The 18,410-nt window shown below is 45.6% G+C and overlaps 1 protein-coding gene across 1 annotated transcript in view; it reads right to left on the bottom strand.

Annotated features, from left to right (window-relative positions):
* Positions 1-15,339, bottom strand: part of Adamtsl3 (ADAMTS like 3) — a 299,460-nt gene extending 284,121 nt beyond the window's left edge. The window contains exons 1-2 of the mRNA XM_051206607.1: positions 15,257-15,339; positions 13,906-14,007 (exon numbers count right to left, since the gene is read on the bottom strand). Of these exons, the coding sequence (XP_051062564.1) occupies positions 13,906-14,007; positions 15,257-15,259 (105 nt within the window). The 5' untranslated portion in view covers positions 15,260-15,339. The remainder of the gene's footprint in view (positions 1-13,905; positions 14,008-15,256) is intronic.
* Positions 15,340-18,410: the final 3,071 nt, after the last annotated feature.

The raw sequence follows: 18,410 nt of genomic DNA, 5'->3' as shown, positions 1-18,410 counted from the left end.
AAAAAATGCTGACGCCCTGTGTGCCATGAGTCTTTTGAAGGACAAGCCTCCCTTGGTTATTCTTAGAGTGGAAAACCCCTGTTAAAGCTATCTAGGTGCTGGCTAGGGAAGTTTCTTGGGAGCCAAGGGTTACTCAATACACTCTCTGAGCCCTGGGATGGACTCACAGAGGATCATCTGACAACACAGAGAAACCCCAATGAGGCCAACAGGGCCACCTCCCTGCCCCGTTCCACTCAAGCGACTAGCAGTGCTGTACTGAGGGTGAGCCACGGTTGGCTCAGCACATCATCAGTGTTACTCGGCACATGTGCAGATAGATGTGCTTGGGTGTCTATTCAGTATGTTTACCAGTAGAACTATGTAATAAATAGTGGTGAATTCATCTCAGTGTAGCTTGGGTTCGTTGTCCTCTGTAAAAGTGTTCTGTAGTCTTTGAAGTGCCGAGCTCTAAGTACATTGATGAGAACCCATCAGATATCAGCAATCCTAGGCCAGATACATAGTGGGGAAACCCTGAGGAAAACAGACCTTTTCACAAATTGACTGAACAGAGCCTGCCAGAGTGTAACCATCAGCCACTCTACGCTCTCCTTCCCTGCTCAGGGCATGGAAATGCTTTCCTGGCTCTGCTGCTGGAAGCTGTTAATGCATCCCAGAAAGAGTTTATAGAACATTCAGCCCAAGTGCCCCGCCTCCAGAGTTGTGAATGGCAATGCCTGTCATATTCTGGGCCTCCCAAAGTACAAAGTGCCCCGCCTCCAGCACAAGTGCCCCTCCTCTAGAATTGTAAACAGTAAGACCTGCCACACACTGGGCTTCCCAAGCATGGGAAGGAGGGCTCCAGGGGCCAAAGCCATCAGGCTACCATCAAAGCAAAAGGCCACAGAACCTGGCCTGAGAAGTGAGGCCACTATGCAAACCCCCATGTACACAATGGGGTCTGGGAAGGTCTGCTTCCATGATGCAGCCATGGCTGGAGGGAGGGGTTACTTGCAGTTGTACCCCTAACCAGGACCCTGTGGATGCTCTGCCTTCTCCATGTGAAGTTTCCTCTGGACGGAATTTGATTTGAATGTCCACAGGGTATTGAGTTTACTTTGCTCTGTCCTCCCCATACACCCCAGCTCTCTCAATATGAGCAAACAGTGGCCAACAGATAGGCAATTTTCCTGTAAGACAGCCCATACCAATCACATTCAGGCTTTTTTCTACCACCTTCTTCAGTTTACAGGCCCAGCACATGGGTAGGTCATCTATTGACGTCACAAAGAAAAGCAAAGCTTGTAAGAAGAAAGAAGGAATTTTTAGTCCATGCCTTCACACCAGCAAAAAATCTCCATGATATTATTTTCCAAGTCACATAGTCTTGTCTTCCAGGCCCTCCTGAGTACCAAGTTTAGCTTTTAAACATACCCTTCATTGGTATAGTATTTTTTTTAACTATAGCATGTATTGGTCTCTCTTTCATAAATTACAGATTCAGATGATCAATTTTATAACACAGTGAGCCATACTGCTCTTAGAGCTCCACAGCCTGGAAGCAGAGAAGATGACTACGCGCAGAAAGCACTTGCTACATAAGCGTGACAGCCTAAGTTTGAACTCCTGGAACTCATGCAATGCCAGGCACATCACCATATTCTGTAATTCCAGAGCTCCTGCAGCAAGACAGGAGGAAGAGAAATATAAATTTCCCGAAGCTCTCAGGCCAACTAACCAGGAGAAAACAGAGAACAACAAAGAGACCCTGCCTCTAACACGGTAGAAAGTGAAGACCATGTGGGAAGTTGTCCTCTAACATCCACACGTGCATTGTACACATGGCACCCACAACTACCACAACTATATGCATAACACACACACACCATACATACATACATACATACACATCATACACACAGAGAGAACACCAAAACCCTCCTTACTCTGATGTCAACAGTAGCCGATTCTATTTGGATTTGAGGGTGACAGAGATGAATGAAAATGCCCACACTAAAAGCTCTAAAAGCATGATAACAGGGCTCTCCAGGGCTACTAGTAAACAAACCTGGTAATGAAGAGAGCCTCAGGAATAAAGATGCCTTCATAGTCAATTACTAGAAATGCTGAACTACTACCAAGCAATCCAGAAACAAGATCAGTGGAAAGGAAAATGAAATTGAGTCTTATGTAACAGTTTGGCCTGTTATTTCTCATAAGCAGTGTGTTGTCTTTGTTTATAAAAATAGCCAGGTCAGCAAGTGGTGTGGCTGAGCTAAGAGTCTTAAGAGTAGGACAGGGGAAGTAGGAGACAGGTGCTCCTCAGTGTGAGAATACCCAGAGGGAGAAAGGGAGGGAGGGAGACAGGCAGGGAGAGAGGGGGAGAGAGCCACCTGCTCTAATTCAGAGGAATGTAACTAATTGTCAAACAAAAAATTTATTAAAATGCTGAATTTCCAAATACCTTCAGGGAACAAGTGTCATTAAGCCTTCTCATACAATCCAAGAATTAAAATATCAAGGCCATATCCTCAAAACAGGAAATAAATTAGGAATCCATAGCAAGATAACTTCATTGTTTTGAAAAATTAGAAAATATTCCCCTTTGCCCTATGTTGTCAGCTGTTTAATTTCTGGCTATACAAAAGTCTCTAAGGCACAAAAATCACCTAACTTGATCAGTAAAGCACAAAAAAATGAATTACTGTGTGAATTAATAACTACAGAAAAAGTTGTTTTCAAGCTAGAGCAATGGCTCAGAGGTTAAAAATGCTTTCTGCTCTCTTGGAAGATCTATTACCAGCATCCACATTGAGAGTTTCACAACCTCCTGCAACTCCATCTCCTGAGGATACCTACACACACACACACACACACACACACACACACACACACACACACACATACACACACACACACACATACACACACACACACGTTAAAAAAAAAAAAGAAAGTAATTACCAAATAAATACTTCCCCAAAACATTCTGTGTCCCTTTTACATCATTGGCAAGTTCTTTCAAACTTTCAAGGAATTGGTTGTTTCTCTGCTTCTTAAGCTGACTGGAAAAAAAGGAAAAAAGATGAAAAGTGTGCCCCTGTTCATTTTATGAGGTTAGTAAATCCTTGATATAAAAACCTGGAAAACGCAGTGTGAACTAACATCTCTTATGGATTCAGATGCAGCATTTCAGTAAAATATTTTCAAACCAATCCAGCTGAATATTAAAACCCACAATACCCCTTAGCCAAGCGTAGCTACTGCCAGGAACACAAGAAATATTCAATATTAGAAAACCTATTAATATGATTCCATATATTACAGAAGAGTTTTTTTGTTTTTGTTTGTTTTGGCATAATTATCTAAACAGTTTTGAAGAACTCGGATGAGTGAGCATGCCAGGAATCTCAGCTTTGCACATTCACCACTGGCAACAGGTGGTTCTCTGACAACTAAGTAGTGGCCTGTCATAATAAGGACTTGTCCTAGAGTCTCAAAACCAACTGTCAATTGCAACACAGATGTGTACAGAAAACAGGGTTAATTCATGAGAACAGTGTGGATATAGCCCACAGGCAGGCCATGAGATTAACTGGTTATGTCTTAATCAGCCACTTGTTCATGAAATCATTTGGACTGGAATGAAATAGAATGGAAAAGGCAAGAAAAATACCAGAGTAAATTACTCATAAGGATGGTGGCATTTCCTGAAACCTTTTGAGTAAATGAAAAATCATTTCTTTAAATCATGAGGTCAGAGCCATTTTCTCCCATAGGTGATAGCGGAAAAATCTAAGTAAACTGCATGTTGACCCAGAGGGCTTAGGTAAATTGCTTCTACCTTTTTTACTACTACAGAATTTGTTTCAGATCAACGCTGGGGTCACATGTGAGACAGGAGAAAGACACAAACTTCTACACCTCATTAAATAAAGCTAAGGCCCTGACTATAATACGTAATATAAGCAAAGAGAGCCCTGACTATAATTGTCTACTGTCTCCAAACCTGGAAGTATTAACTTATGAAAGTCTTGAAAATGTAGTGATTAACTGATGCTCTCTGTAGCTCAGTGAAAAATCCCAGCTCTGCCACAATAGCCATATTAGACTATTTTCAGAAATAGTCTGATATTTACTTCTTCCCTTTGCCTCATACACACAGTCTCTCAGAGAGGAGCAAACTGAATTAAGCTTGATAATATGACTAGTTTTGAGCTAAAGGAAGGTGTCCTGGGTAACTTCAATTACAGCTTGCCACATCTGGGAAGAGGGAACCTCAACTAAGGGATTATGTATGTCCGATTAGCCTGAGGGCCTGTCTGTGAGCCAGTTTCTTCATTGTTAATTGATGTAGAAGGACCCAGCCTACTAGTGTTGGGAGATACCATTCCTGGTCAGGTGGGCCTGTCAATAAACAGTGTTTCTCTGTGGTCTCTGTTTCAGCTCTGGCCTTCTGGTTGCTGCCCTGAGTTCTTATCCTGATCTTCCTCACTTATGAGCTACTATAATCTGGAAGTATAAGATGAAACAAACACTTCCACACTCAAGTTGCTTTTTGTCAGTGCATCATCACAGCAACAGAGAGCAAACTAGGACAGTAGGTAAGGATACTTCCCTAGTCCCACCTTTCCCTCAGTTATGTGGCATCCACAGAAATGGCATTGCATTCCCTTCATCACCAAGAAATGAACGTTCTCTGGTTAGCATCCTAGTCCAAAGATAAGTGATGCATGAAGAAAAGCTCCATTAAAAGAAGAGCCACCATTGGAACAGAACCCTGACAAAAATCTATAAGCACAGATGCTTAAAAGTAGAAACAAAACAAGAATGTCGCTAAAGAACAGTATCATGATATGGATATGAAATAACCCTCCCCTAAGGCCCATGTGTTGAAACCTTGGTCACCAGACAGCAATTCAAAGGTGGGACTTTCTGAAAGCTATGGGTCCATGGAGTCTGAGGGCATCTATGGGTTAATATTATCTATAGAGTTGTAATTTTGTGCCATTATTGGGAGTTAATGAGTCTTTAGAAGGGGGAGCCTAACTAAAGAAAGTGGGTCACTGGGGACATTTCCTGGAAGCACTAAAAGCCTCTAAAACCATGAGCCAGTGTACACCCTCCTCCTTTAAGTTGACTTTCTTTTCTCCACATTCACGTTTTTCTTTCATTCTCAATAATAAAGACATGAAAAGAATCCCTAATCTAACATATTATGAAAAGACACACTCTCCTTCCCCACCCTGCCCTTTCACCCATTCCAGCCTCCAGCAGTGTCCCCCAGTGGCAGACCATATTATACACCTAGCCAAAAGAAACCACCACAAGGTCTCCCCGCCCAGTCCATGAACCTTGTCAATTTTGGCTTCAATCCGGGGCCTCTCTGGAGGCAATAACCACTTCTTCCAAGAACCACTCTGGCTTCCCAGTTTCATCAAATAATTGACAAACCTGGATTTATCAACTCCCCAAGAAGGAAGAGAGAGGCCTTACCACAGGAGACTAAACATGCTACAAAGCAGCTACAGCTTTCCAAGTGTATATTTACACAGGAGGCTGAGAGATTAAATAATTGAACAGATCCTGAAATGTTTCAATACTTAAAAAGAAAATAATGCTAGAAGAAAACTTAGGTGTGCATGCATTTCCTCTCAATAGATATTACTTCTAAATATGACAAAGACAGAGACTTCAAAAAAGATTCTTAGAGTAGACTACTTGAAAAGTTTCAATGTCAATAATCAAAATCATTTATAAAAATAAAATACAAAAGATGTCTTAGGGTTTCCATTTCTCTAATGAGACACCGTGATTACAATCATAGCAGCTCTTATAAATAAAAAAACAATTAGGGTGGCTTACATTTTCAGAGGTTTAGTCCATTATCATCATGGTGGCATGCAGCAGACATGATGCTGCCTACATCTTGATCAGAAGGTACCAGGAAGTGGACTGAGACACTGGGTATGGCTTGAGCATGACACACTTCCTCCAACAAGGCCATACCCACTCTAACAAAGCCACACATCCTAATAGTAACACTCCCTTTGCAGGTCATTTTCTTTCAAACCACCACAAATGACAAAATTGGGAAATTACTTGTAATATGTAAATGATAAAGGGATAACCTTTTGCATAAATAATACTTACAAATTGATAAGAAATTCACTATAAAAAAGAGAAGAGAACATAGAGATTGAAATGTATTTTTCTATTTCAAGTATCTTGTGTGTGTGCTGAATATAAATCTGTATATGTGCATGTGTGTGCATGTAGAGGGAGGCCAGAGATCAACATTAGTGTCTTCCTCAATCATTCTCCACCTTAATATTTGAAACAAGGTCTCTCACTAAACCTGGAATCTGCCCAATGGGCAAGACTAGCTGCCGGTGAATCCCAGGGACCCCTTGTGTCTCCACAAGCCCCCTAGGTTGGGATTCCAAATACACAACTCCATAGTCATCTTCATATGTGGCAGCTAGAAACCTGAACTCAGTTCTTATGTAGCAAGAACTTCATCCACTGAGCCTTTTCCCTGGTCCCATATTTCTAATGCATTAAGGATAAAATAAATACATAAAATAATACAAATGGTTCCCTGGTAGTTTTTCAGGTCACTTATGCAAATAGTGACAGTTTGACTCCTTCCTTTCCAATTTGTATCCCCTTGATCTCCTTTTGTTGTCATATTGCTCTAGCTAGAACTTAAAGTACAGTATTAAAGAGATATGGAGAGAGTGGGCAGCCTTGTCTTCTTCCTGATTTTAGAGGAATTGCCTTAAGTTTCTCTCCATTCAGTTTGATGTTGGCTGTTGGTTTACTGTATATTGCTTTTATTATGGTGGGAGTGCAAACTTGTACAACCATTTTGGAGATCAGTATGGTAGCTCCTCAGGAAAATGGGAATCAGTCTACCACAGGACATGGCAATTCCACTCTTAGGCATATACCCAAATGATCCACATCCATGCAACAAAGACACGTACTCAACTATGTTCATAGCAGCATTATTTGTAATAGCAAGAACCTGGAAGCAACCTAGATGCCCCTCAACTGAAGAAGATAGAGAAGATGTGGTACATTTACACAGTGGAATACTACTTGGGGGGGCGATAATGAAATCTTGAAATTTGCAGGCAAATGGATGGAACTTGAAGAAACCATCCTGAGTGAGGTAACCCAGCCACAAAAAGAGGAACATGGTATGTACTCACTCATATATGGATTTTAGACATAGAGCAAAGAATCACCAGCCTATAATTCATACCGCCAGAGGAACTAGGATACAAGGAGGATTCTAAAAGATTCATACAAGGTCCCTCACAGAAGGGGAAAGGAACAAGATCTCCTGAGCATATTGAGAGTGGACAGGGGCAGTGAGTGGAGAGTGAGTAAGGAGAACAAGAAGGGGAGGCGAGGAGAACATGTGAGACCAGGAAGATTGAGTTGGGGGACGAATAGACAAGAGCAAACAACAACAACAACAAAAAGATACCATAATAGAAGGAGCCATTGTAGGTTTGAAGAGAAAACTGACTCTAGAGAAATGTCCAGAGACCTACAAAGATGACCCCAACTAACAATCTGGAGATTGTTAGGTGGAGAGGCTACCTTAAATACCCTTCCCTGATAATGAGACTGATAACTAACTTATATGCCATCATAAAACCCTCACCAGTAGCTGATGGAAACAGAAGCAGACACCAACAGCTAAACACTGAGCCTAACTCCTAGAAATCCAGTGGCAGAGAGGGAAGAGTGATAAGCAAAGGGGCAAAGACCAGGCTACAGAAACCCACAGAGACAGCTGACCTGAACAAGGGGAAGCTCATGGACCCCCCAGACTGATAGCTGGGAAACAGCATTGGACCTACTCAGACCCCCTGAACGTGGGTCTCAGTTAGAAGGCCTGGGCAGTCTAAGGGACCTCTGACAGTGGAACCAGGATGGATCCCTGTTGCACAAAAGGACTTTGGGGGCACATTGCCCACAGAGGGTTACTCCCTTAGCCTAGAAGCAGGAGGGAGGGCCTAGACCCTACTCCAAATGACTTGACAGATTTTGATGATCCCTCCTGGAAGGCATCACCCTTTCTGTGGAGTAGGTGGGGAATGAGCTGGGAGGGGGAGGACGGGGGGGGGGCATGAGGGGGAAAGAGGGAGAGGGAACTGGAAATGATATGTAAAATAAGAAAAAATAATAAATATATAAAAAATAGTACAAATGGTTCAAAAGTATTTTTTAAGACTATCTCAGCTGTAATCTCAGCACTTGAGAAGCTGAAGAGAATGGACACACGTGTTCAAGACAAGTCTTCACTATACAAAAAATTCAAGGCCAGCCTAAACACATCCAGGAAAGTAATATGATTATACAAATCAAAAACCTTAAATTTTCAAATAGATTTAACCCCAAAACAGTGTCTAGTCAAGAACTTTTTTTCTGTAACTCTATTTAAATCAAATAATCACAGAAATGTAAAAAATGGGTCTGTAGGCAGAGCTACAACAGACATTGGACCTGGGAGAGTGTCTAATGATCAACATTACAGAACTAGTTAATGAATTTTGATATATTCAAATGATGCAATGTTATAAATGTGGTAAATATTATTAGAGTAAAAACCCCTCATATTGCTTAAAAATTTTAATTATTAAAGTGAATATTATGTCTTCTTTTCATGTGTTTGAGAATATTGTATGAATATGTATGTTCATGCACACATGTGTTCATGCATATGGAAGCCAGAGTTTAACCTGGTGTATTGTCATTCGGGCATTGTTCACACCCCCACTTTGTATTTTGAAAAAGGGTCTCTCACTGTGCCTAGGACTGGCCAAATAGACTGGGCAAGCCAGCATGCCCCAGAGATCTGCCTGTACCCCCATGCCGAGCACTGGGACTGCAGGCACACGCCATCATGCCGGACATTTTTATGTGGGTTCTGAGGGTGAAGCCCAGGTCATCATGCAAGTTGTGCATTGCAAACAGTTTGCCAACTAAGCCATCTCTCCAGTCCATTATCACTTATTTAAATAAGCAAACACACTAATATTCCAAGGTCAGAAATGCATACAGGGGACTTCTGCGAAGCCATTAGAATTCAGTGGTATTTGGCTTAACCTTTGTCCTTTCCTGTGCTTCTCACACATCCATACGGAGTTCTGTTGCTATTGTTTATAGCTAGAAACACACACACACACACACACACACACACACACACACACGTAAGTTCAAAAGAGAGGACTTTACTAAATTGAAAATTACTTTTATCAACACAATAGCTGGTCTTTCTGGTTTTAAAAGTACTTTCAAAGGAAAATTCTATTAAGTGTCTAAATGAATGCTTGGAGAACAAATGGTTTTCTGCGAATTTGGCCACAATAATTTATAGCATACATTGGCTGGAGCTGTTCGGCACTGACAAATTCCAGGAAGTAATTGCATAAAATACTTGGAGAGGAAATTGCTTTATGCTTCCATGCTATTTATGGAAATTAGCATCTTTGTAAAAATAAACCTAAAGTGATCACAATCATAAACCCTGAACTGTGGCTCCCATGTGGTTAGGCTCCTGCTTTCAGGGCATTTGAGACAGTGAAAGACACTGCCTGCTTGATTTGCTCCTGTTATGAAGCAATTTCTTCTTTCCCTTGTATCTTTACTGCCTTGCTTTCTTTCAGAAGTATCCTGCATGGAGTTCAGATATGCTGTAGTGTCGCTTGTGGAGAAAACTTCCTTGCCATTCCATTTCCCTCCCAAAGACTACGCATAGCCCATATTCAGCATTCCCCACCTTCTCCAAGCCCATCAGTCACTCAAACCCAGTCACTCAAAGAGAACCAAACAGTTCCCAGGATCAAGGTGAACTTTCAAGTCCTTGTCCCAAGCCTAATTCAAAACCTGAAGGGATTTTCAATTTTTCTCTTTCTTTCAGTTCCACAAAATCTCTTACCCTGTTCTGCCCCCTCCAAGTGGGCTCTTGAGGGTTCTTGCCTTCATCTCATCTTGTTAACAATTAGACTCCAACTTCTGCAGCCTAGGACTCATCATTGCCACAGTGCCGGGAACCTTCCAGGCATCATCTGCTCCAGTGAGTGCCCTGCAGTCCCACACACTCCTGATAGTGCTCCTGCGGCCACCTGATAAATATTCTGAAGACTCTGTGCTGCCTACTTCACAGTAGCCATGGGCCCTGTTCATTTTTACCTCCCAGCCCTTCCTGCCATGTTCCTACTCTTCACATGCATGGTATCCATGGAAACCTGGAGGCAGAAACAGGTTTGAGAGGTATTTCTGAGCTGGCAACATGTGACCAAGTGGGTACAGAGCAAAGACAACAGGAAAGGCATTTGGAGCATCCCTGAGATCAATGGCTAGCTGACAGTGAACCAAGGAGAGAGAGAGTCAGAGAGAGAGAGAGAGAACATGAATGTGAATAGCTGGGGCTGAGGAGATGGTTCCGTAAGTAAAGCATTTTCTGTGTGAGCATGAGGACCTGCCTTCAGAGCCTCAGCTCCATTGTCATGGCTGCTCAGGATGTGCTTATAATCCCAGTCCTGGGGGTAGGAAGACAAGAAGATCCCTGGCCAGCAAATCATCAAACTCCAGACACAGTGGGAAACCCTGCTCAGAAAATAAGGTATAATTGAACAAGACACCTGATGTCAATCGCTGAACACACATACATGCATGCACACACACACACACACACACACACACACACACACACACACAGTACCTACAGAGAAAGGGGAGAGGGAACAAAAACAAGACAAAACATATGTATTTGTATGTTTATAATCCTGTAGTCATAAATGAGTTTTTGTGAACTAAAGCCCATTTCCCCAGGGCCAGTTACACTTCTGAAGACTTTGTGGGAGAAGCCATTCTCTGTCTTCCAGTCTTCTAGAGGTTTTCAGCATCCTAAGCTCCTGGCTGTATTACTCTTCCAGTTTCTTGGTGGCCTCTTCTACTCCTCTGCCTTTGCTTCATCCTGGGTCCCACTTAGGAGAAGTGCTGGGACAACCTCCCCAACCTCAACATCTTTTCCTGCATGGCAAAGTCTCTTTTGTCTTATGAGGAGAATTGATGGGTTCTGGGAAGGAGGCCATGGACATATTTGGGAGCCATTATTCAGCCTACTACACTCCCCAGGGGTTTCCATACCTTAGACACAGTGGCTCCTTCAATACTATAATGATCAAAACAATAAGATCTTGGAGGGGTGAGGGGGAGCAACCTTCTTCACTAGGAAAATCAGGTCCTAAGGAAAGGCCCAAAGCAACAGCAAGCTCCCAGGGCTAGACAGGACGGGACAGGGCTTCCTACTACTTGAGTGGGAGGAGCCTTCAGTTTCACCAGGTCAAGCCCTATGCCTAACTTATAACCCACAATTGTAAGAGTTCATATTTTCCATGATTTAATAAGGATACTTTCATTTTATACCCTAGACAGCTGAAATACCCTTTAGCTCAGCCTCACACATCGGTTGGTCTTCCACCAGGACCTTGTAGCCCTCTTATGAGGCAAGGGGAGCTAGACTGAGGAACACCAGGGACACCTTAAGCCCCATCCCAACACTAAAATCCTAATGCAGGTAGACAACTCCTTACAAAGCTCATATGAGCCTGGGGGAAATGCCAGAGACAGCCCTGTCCACTTCTGCCAAGAACCTCCTTTGAGAAGATTGGCCCCTATCTAGACTAGTTTGCACCTTCTCTCCTCCGCTCACATCTCTTGAGCGCCCCCTGCAGCTCCATAGCAGAATATGCAGGCACAATGCTAATTTCAAACCTTAAATAGAGTTCACATTCATTGCCCACATCCTTGCTTCCACTTCACCGTGCATTGACTCCTGAAAACAACCACGAAGTGGGCACTGTTTTGAGTTCCCACTACAAGTGCGGGGACAGATGTGATGCACAGATGAGTGACCCAGACATACATACAGTGGTGGTGCTGGGATTCCAGCAGTGGGTGGTATGGATGGCTGAGACTGCTGCCCAGGAATCAGGAATTATGTGTTATTCCCTTCCACGTGTGCGACACTGATGCGTGGAAACAGCACTGCCACAGGCACACAGATACAGGAAAATCCAAAGAGGTTGCTGAGTGATTCAAGCTGGACAAATGCCCCCTTAGAACAGAAGGCAGCAGACAGACTCTAAGCACAGAGAGATAGTACACAGGACATATTTGGGAGCCATAAAGCACAAAGGGAAGCACTCTGTCTCAGCCCCACATGACTGGGAAAGAATATCTCTGAAGCCCTTGTATTCTATTAGGTCATTTGATGACATGGAAAAGAAAACCATCCTGCTTTTACGACAACACTGCACCATGCTGTCCAAAGAAACCCTAAACCACACCCCCCAACTATAACTTTGTTTTTTAAAGATTTATTTTATTTTAAATTACATGTAGCCCTGTGTTTTGTGTGTGTGTGTGTGTGCACGCACACACACACACACACACACACACACACACACGCACACACACACTGCTGCAGTTGCCAAAAGAGACCAGAAGAGGACGTCAGATCCTCAGGAGCTGGTGGCTACCCCAAGTTCCAGGAACTGTGAACTCAGATCTCTGCAAGGGCAACAGAGTTTTTAACCACTGAAATCTCCATCCTCTTAGCCTTTGTTCTAACAAATCCTATCCATTTAAAATATGATTTCAGGGGAGCACTGTACAATGGGATAAAGGGGGTGATGTCCCTTACTAACCAGTCGTGTGTGAGCCACAGAATTGATAAGTACTGAAAGGGCTTAAAGGCAGTAAATCCAAGAGAATACTGCAAGACACAGGGGCCTCTGCTTCATTTACTCGGAGTATACATTTTCATCCATGCCTGCATGCTTGTTTAACAGACTTAAGCCCTTAAGTACTAGGCTGTCTGCTAAGACATGAGGGTGCACAGACCACAGCCAGAAGTGAAATCCTCAGGGAAGTGTTGTCTTGTTCTAAGTCACATAAGATGTTGCACGGGATTAGCAGCCACCCTCAGGACACGGTATTAACTGAAATGTTCCCCACATTTTTAAATCAGAGCCCACACACTTCGTGGTGGAATTCAGCTGCAAACATACTTGTCTGGATTTCACTTTGTTATAAACCAAAGGGATGAGGAAGAAATTTGGATGTCCCAGCTATCTTGAAATGTAAGGAGACCCAGCGATCCTGGGCTTGCATTCCTACTTAACAATGACAAACTGGAGTCAAGCAGAGACTGTTCTTAGTGAAGGGAAATCGAGTTCCACTTTTTGCCATCTCTACCACTCCCTACTGTCTCTTCTGCGATGCCAGCTGCTATCCTTTGAGCTTGCCCAGTAGACAAGCATGCAATCTATGTGCTCAGCTTCTCAGGCTGTGTGAAAAAGACAAGAGTCTAGAGCAATGATTCTCAACCTGTGGATTGTGAACCTTTGGGGGTTGAACAACCCTTGCACAGCAGTTGACTAAAACCATCAGAAAAACAGACATTTACATATAATTCATAACAGTAGCAAAATTACAGTTATGAAGTAGCAACAAAAATAATTTTATGATTGGGGGTCACCACTTAGGAACTGTATTAAAGGGTCGAAGCATTAAATTCAGAATACTCAATGAGTGGCTAAGCTAGTCTAGAAATCAGACTCTTCCTGACCTCTAACATGTAGCCTCTCCTGAGCTCAGGCAGACAGCCACTGTGGTCAGAAAAGACAGGGTCCACTCAAGCCTTAAGTCACTAGTGGTACACGGGTCCACAGTTGTATCAAGTTCCTGGTCTTTGAATTATCCTTACAGAGGAACCAACCAGGAGATTCTCTGGTGCAGCACTAACACTGGTCCTATTAACATCTTACATGATCTAGAATAATAGTGCTATGCAAAGACAGGTATGCCCAGAGTTCTCAGTGCCCATTCTATTACCTGCAGAAGGCCAGGGAACACAAAGATCATCCATCTCAGCAGCCACCAGGATCCTGTCCAGGAAGCCATGGGATCCGATATCCTAGGAGCCTCCCTCACAGCCTACAAAAGAAAAGAAAAGAAAAAAAGAAAAGCCTAGTTTCCAACCAGCTCTGGCTCCAGAGACAGAGTCTGCGAGCTAAGAAACCAATCGAAGGGCAGGGACCCTGAAGCCAGGCAGTGTCTCGGAAAGGTTTGTGTTGGCCCAGAATGGGATCGCCTGCTGCAGAATGGAGGCAATACAGGGCTCCCTTTAGGATGAGTCCACCAAGACTGGGGAGGGAGCAGGGATCTCCCCCCAAGTCAGCAACTCATACTTCCAGCACATCCCTGCACCAGCCACCTCCCAGCCTGTTTGTCAGACCAGGGTGTGGCTTTTGGCATTGTCCCGGGAAGCCAGCCTATGGCCAAGGGTTAGGGCACCTGCCAGCTTTGACTCCTTGAGGCGAAAAAGAGTCTAAAGCCAACTAACCTATACCAGTGAGGGAAGGAACCTGCCTAAGGTCACACAGCAAAACAATGAATCTAGGATTGCAACGCGGATCAGATAGTTTGCGGCATTTCTCACAAGACACACAGAATGTCCTCCGCTTCCAGACCTGCAGCTAAGAGTTCTGGGGGGGTCACAGGTCTGCAGAGTGTAGTCTCTCAAAGGTGAGTTAGTGCTAAGCCCAAGAGGGCCTTTCTTCTCGCAATGTTTTCGTGTCAGTGTACAGGGAACTGAGTTTGAGAGGGGACTGGAAAAGCCGAGGTCACACTCAACTCCCACTTCGCCTCGCGGGCGCCTTGGCGGAGTCGGTGTCCGGGGGCGGGTCGGTGGCTTCTCTCCATCTGGAGAAAGCATTAAGGCCTGGCTTAATGTGATCCGCAAATGTGCTGCTGTTTCCGACCTGAGGCGGCAACTCTGGGACGAAGGGAGGCGGCCAGGGCTGGGCCCCGGGACCACGCGCCCCTCTCGGCTGGCTCGCACACTCCAACGCCCGCCACCCTCGTGCCTCCTTTGCCTGGCGTGCGTCTGGCCTGGGTCCTCTGCGCTCCAGGCGTGCGAGCCTCAGTAGCCAACCCTCTGGACCTTCGAACGCGCCAGGTTGCAAACAACCCACAGTCTGCTGACCTTGCAGGGTGTCCCCGTCATCGAGAGCGACCCTCGCTCGCAAAGGACCAGGGAAGGTTCTGCCCAACATTCCGGAACCTGGTAGCGTGCACCTACCCGGAGCTAAGTCCAATAGGGCAGTGCTCACAGTGTGAAGCCCCGTAGCCAGCATAGGACCCTACTTGCCAATGGCTTTCCCATCAACTTGTCCAGCCTTACCATCCTGGGAGAGACCTGTCCTTGTATCTCCGCGGGTGTCCCTGCTCCCAACCTGGCACCGCAGCGGCGTCTGTGGGCGCAGCAGGGATGCGCGCTGCGGAGACGGAGACTAGCACCGCCAACTCGGTGACACCTCCTGCGAACGCGGGATCCCGACGGTCCCCGATGCCGGCCTCCAGCCCGCGCCTCCGCCAAAGTTAAATGGGGCTGGGACGCGGCCGCCCCGCCTGTCCCGCCCCTCCGGGCGCGCGGAGCGCAGGGCTGGCCCCGGCCCAGAGGCGGAGGGCGCGCGCCGCCACCTGCGCCGTCTGTCCCGCAAGTGCGCGCCGCGCGCCGGGGCCGGTCGGTCCGTGGCCGCTCCTCGTCCTCTGCTCGAACCCTGGGCCGCTGGGAACACGAGCACAAGCGGGGCGACGGGGCCGCAGCTGGGCGGCTCGAGGAGCACGCGGAGCCGTGGCGGCCTCGGGAAGACTCGGCTGGAACGCTTCTCCGCCCGCTTCCTGGAAGCCACTCCTCGCCCTGGGCCTACAGCCAGGCCTGGTGCCAGGAGCCCGGGCTGCCGCCGCCGCCGGCAGCGTGCTGGGGAGAGGCAGCCGCTGAGCCGCGGGCCAGCAGAGCCAGCCGGGCCACTGAGAAGATGCCATCACCTCCCACCTCCACTGCCTGGCCCCAGCGCCGGGTCTGCAAGGTCGCTGCCCAGAGTCTCTGGCTCATGATGGGAGTCTTAGGAGACCAAGACCTAGCAGCAGCCCCTTCAGTCCAAGGACTTTTGGCTGCAGGGGGACAGTGGGTGTCCCAACAGGGAAACTTGAAGCCCAGAGTATGAAACAGGTTTGGGTGACCCTGAACTCCAGACCTGTCAGAAAATAAATTCATCAGGAGAACCTAGGGTTTGGAATGGAGGTGTCCCAGTCGGGTATGGAGGCAGGGGTGAGGGTGCTTTGGACACTTCTGAAGGGAAGAAAAGTCAGGGAAGAGATACAAGGGCCTTGGCTTCATCCCATAACTGGAGCCAGGACCAGGGTGTTCCTTTTAAGGACTGCTGTGCTGTGCCGCCACCCTCAGTTCCCTTGAGTGATGCTACTTTGCCAAGAGGTTTGTGTGTAGCCAGCCATCTCAAGAGCAGTAGTTCCTAGCATTATCCCGGTTCCTCAGGGAATAACTTGCCCATGGTGACCAGAGAGGCCAGGTCTGGAACTGGAGCCTGAAACATTTGCATCCCAAGTTGCTCTCTTGCCTGCCTGCTGGACTGCTGATGCTTCCTGACTGTTACAACATTACCAAGGGTCCCCCCATCTGCCGCCTTCACTTTTTCTTCCCCAGTCAGATGACCTCTGAACAGACGAGTCTCAGGATGCATTCACTCCAGGAAGGGAATGGCTGGAATCCTACGGAAAATGAGCAGGTGGAAGATAGGAAGATTCTAGAGGAACCAAGAAGGGGGGAGGGGCAGAGCTAGACTGTGACTAACTCACCTACAGACAACTGAGTCTCACTGTTCACCTCAGTTTAGCTCTGGAAAGTGGGGCAAACAATGCATTTGTGAAACCTGGGCTACTACTGTGGCGGGTTATACAAGATTACGTTCACGTGAGCCTTTGGTCTCATTTTGTCAGCCAGCTGGCACACTGCCTTACTTTGTATACATTTCCATATAAAGACACCTTGTTTAATACGCTTGTTTATTCACACTGACCTCAGGGAAACCCCACCTGTAACTCACCTGACAAGGTCTGCTCTCTAGCTGTTCTCCGGCGTTTTGGTCCTTGGGAACACAGACAGCACTGAACCCAGGGGTGCCTTAAAACAGTGAAACCACAAACAACAAAACGCTGCAAAGAAGATTGTTAGGATGACTGCTTACACAGTAAGAGCTCAAACTGACACAAGAAAGAACATAGACTTGTAGGACCTTAGCAGCGAATATGCACACCAATGGACTCTGAATGTTCACTGGTCATCAGATGACTTTGAAAATGCTATGTACATTGATTATAGCATAACGGGTGATGAATTAAAAAAAAACTAGACATTGCAGATGAGAAGGATCCATGCTGTGCACATCTATGTCAGTATTAACATTTCAGAATATCTATGACACACCATGTGGTAGTGTGAGAATGGCCACCATAGGACCATACATTTGAGTCCTTAGTCCCCAGTTGATAAGTGGTTTGAGGAGGATCAGGAGGTGTGGCCACGTTCGAGAACATGTGTCACTGGAAGTGGGCCTTGATGTTTCAATAGCTTCTACTCCAGTGCATGCCTGCCTGCCACTGCTACACTCCCTAGCATGATGACAACTCACTAACACTCTGAAACTGTAAGCCAGCCCCCATTTAAATGCTTTCTTTATAGGAGTTGCTTTGGTTATTGTTGGGGCCCATAGGAGTAGCTGCATTTCATCTGGATTTAAGGTCAGGGAGTTCAAGCCCATTATTGCTCCTTCAAGGTTAAATCCACAGTATGTTTGGCCTTAGGTATAGCTATTGTGTGTCTCACCTTGACAATGGGATATTTGGTTCAGGATGTGGTTACTTGATGTTTGGGGTATTGAGAAGGTAATTTCACCCACTTGTTTTTTGTATCTTGGTAAGGAAGTCTTTTGCCTTCTCCCGTTTTGATTGGGGTGTATACGAGATTTGAGTAATAAACTTGGGGCTGATCCTGGTATTCACTGGGTGCCCTCCCAACTTTGTCTCTTGTCTAATTCTTTCCTCAATCCACACTCCTAAGCAGGAACTGGACTAGCTGGCAGAACGGAACAGATGGCCTTTCAACATGGGTCATGACAGGTCATGATGTCTCTGCACAGCAGTTAAACAGTAACTAAGACACAGCAGGATCTGGTCTAGGCATTTAACAAGTATGACTATTTCAGCCACCAGGACAGCTTGGCATATTGGTTTGACCTGACATAAAACAAGAGGAGATTTCTTTGGGCTAACAATGATTTCAAAGATGTCAGTTTATTGAGGCAGACCAGACATGGTGGAACAGAGAGCAGTTCACCTCTTGGTGGCCAAAAAGCAGAGAAAAGGAAAGGAACCTGAGACCTGCTAAATGGTCTTCAAAGTTACAGCCTCAGTAACCTACCTCCTCCAGGTAGACAACACTTTCCAAAGTTTCTACCACCTACCAAATAGCACTATGG

This window comes from Phodopus roborovskii, unplaced genomic scaffold (genome assembly GCF_943737965.1).
Source record: "Phodopus roborovskii unplaced genomic scaffold, PHOROB, whole genome shotgun sequence".
NCBI classification, from domain to species: Eukaryota; Metazoa; Chordata; class Mammalia; order Rodentia; family Cricetidae; genus Phodopus; species Phodopus roborovskii.
Note: the sequence above shows the minus strand (reverse complement) of the source record. Positions and strands in the feature narration are given on the sequence as shown.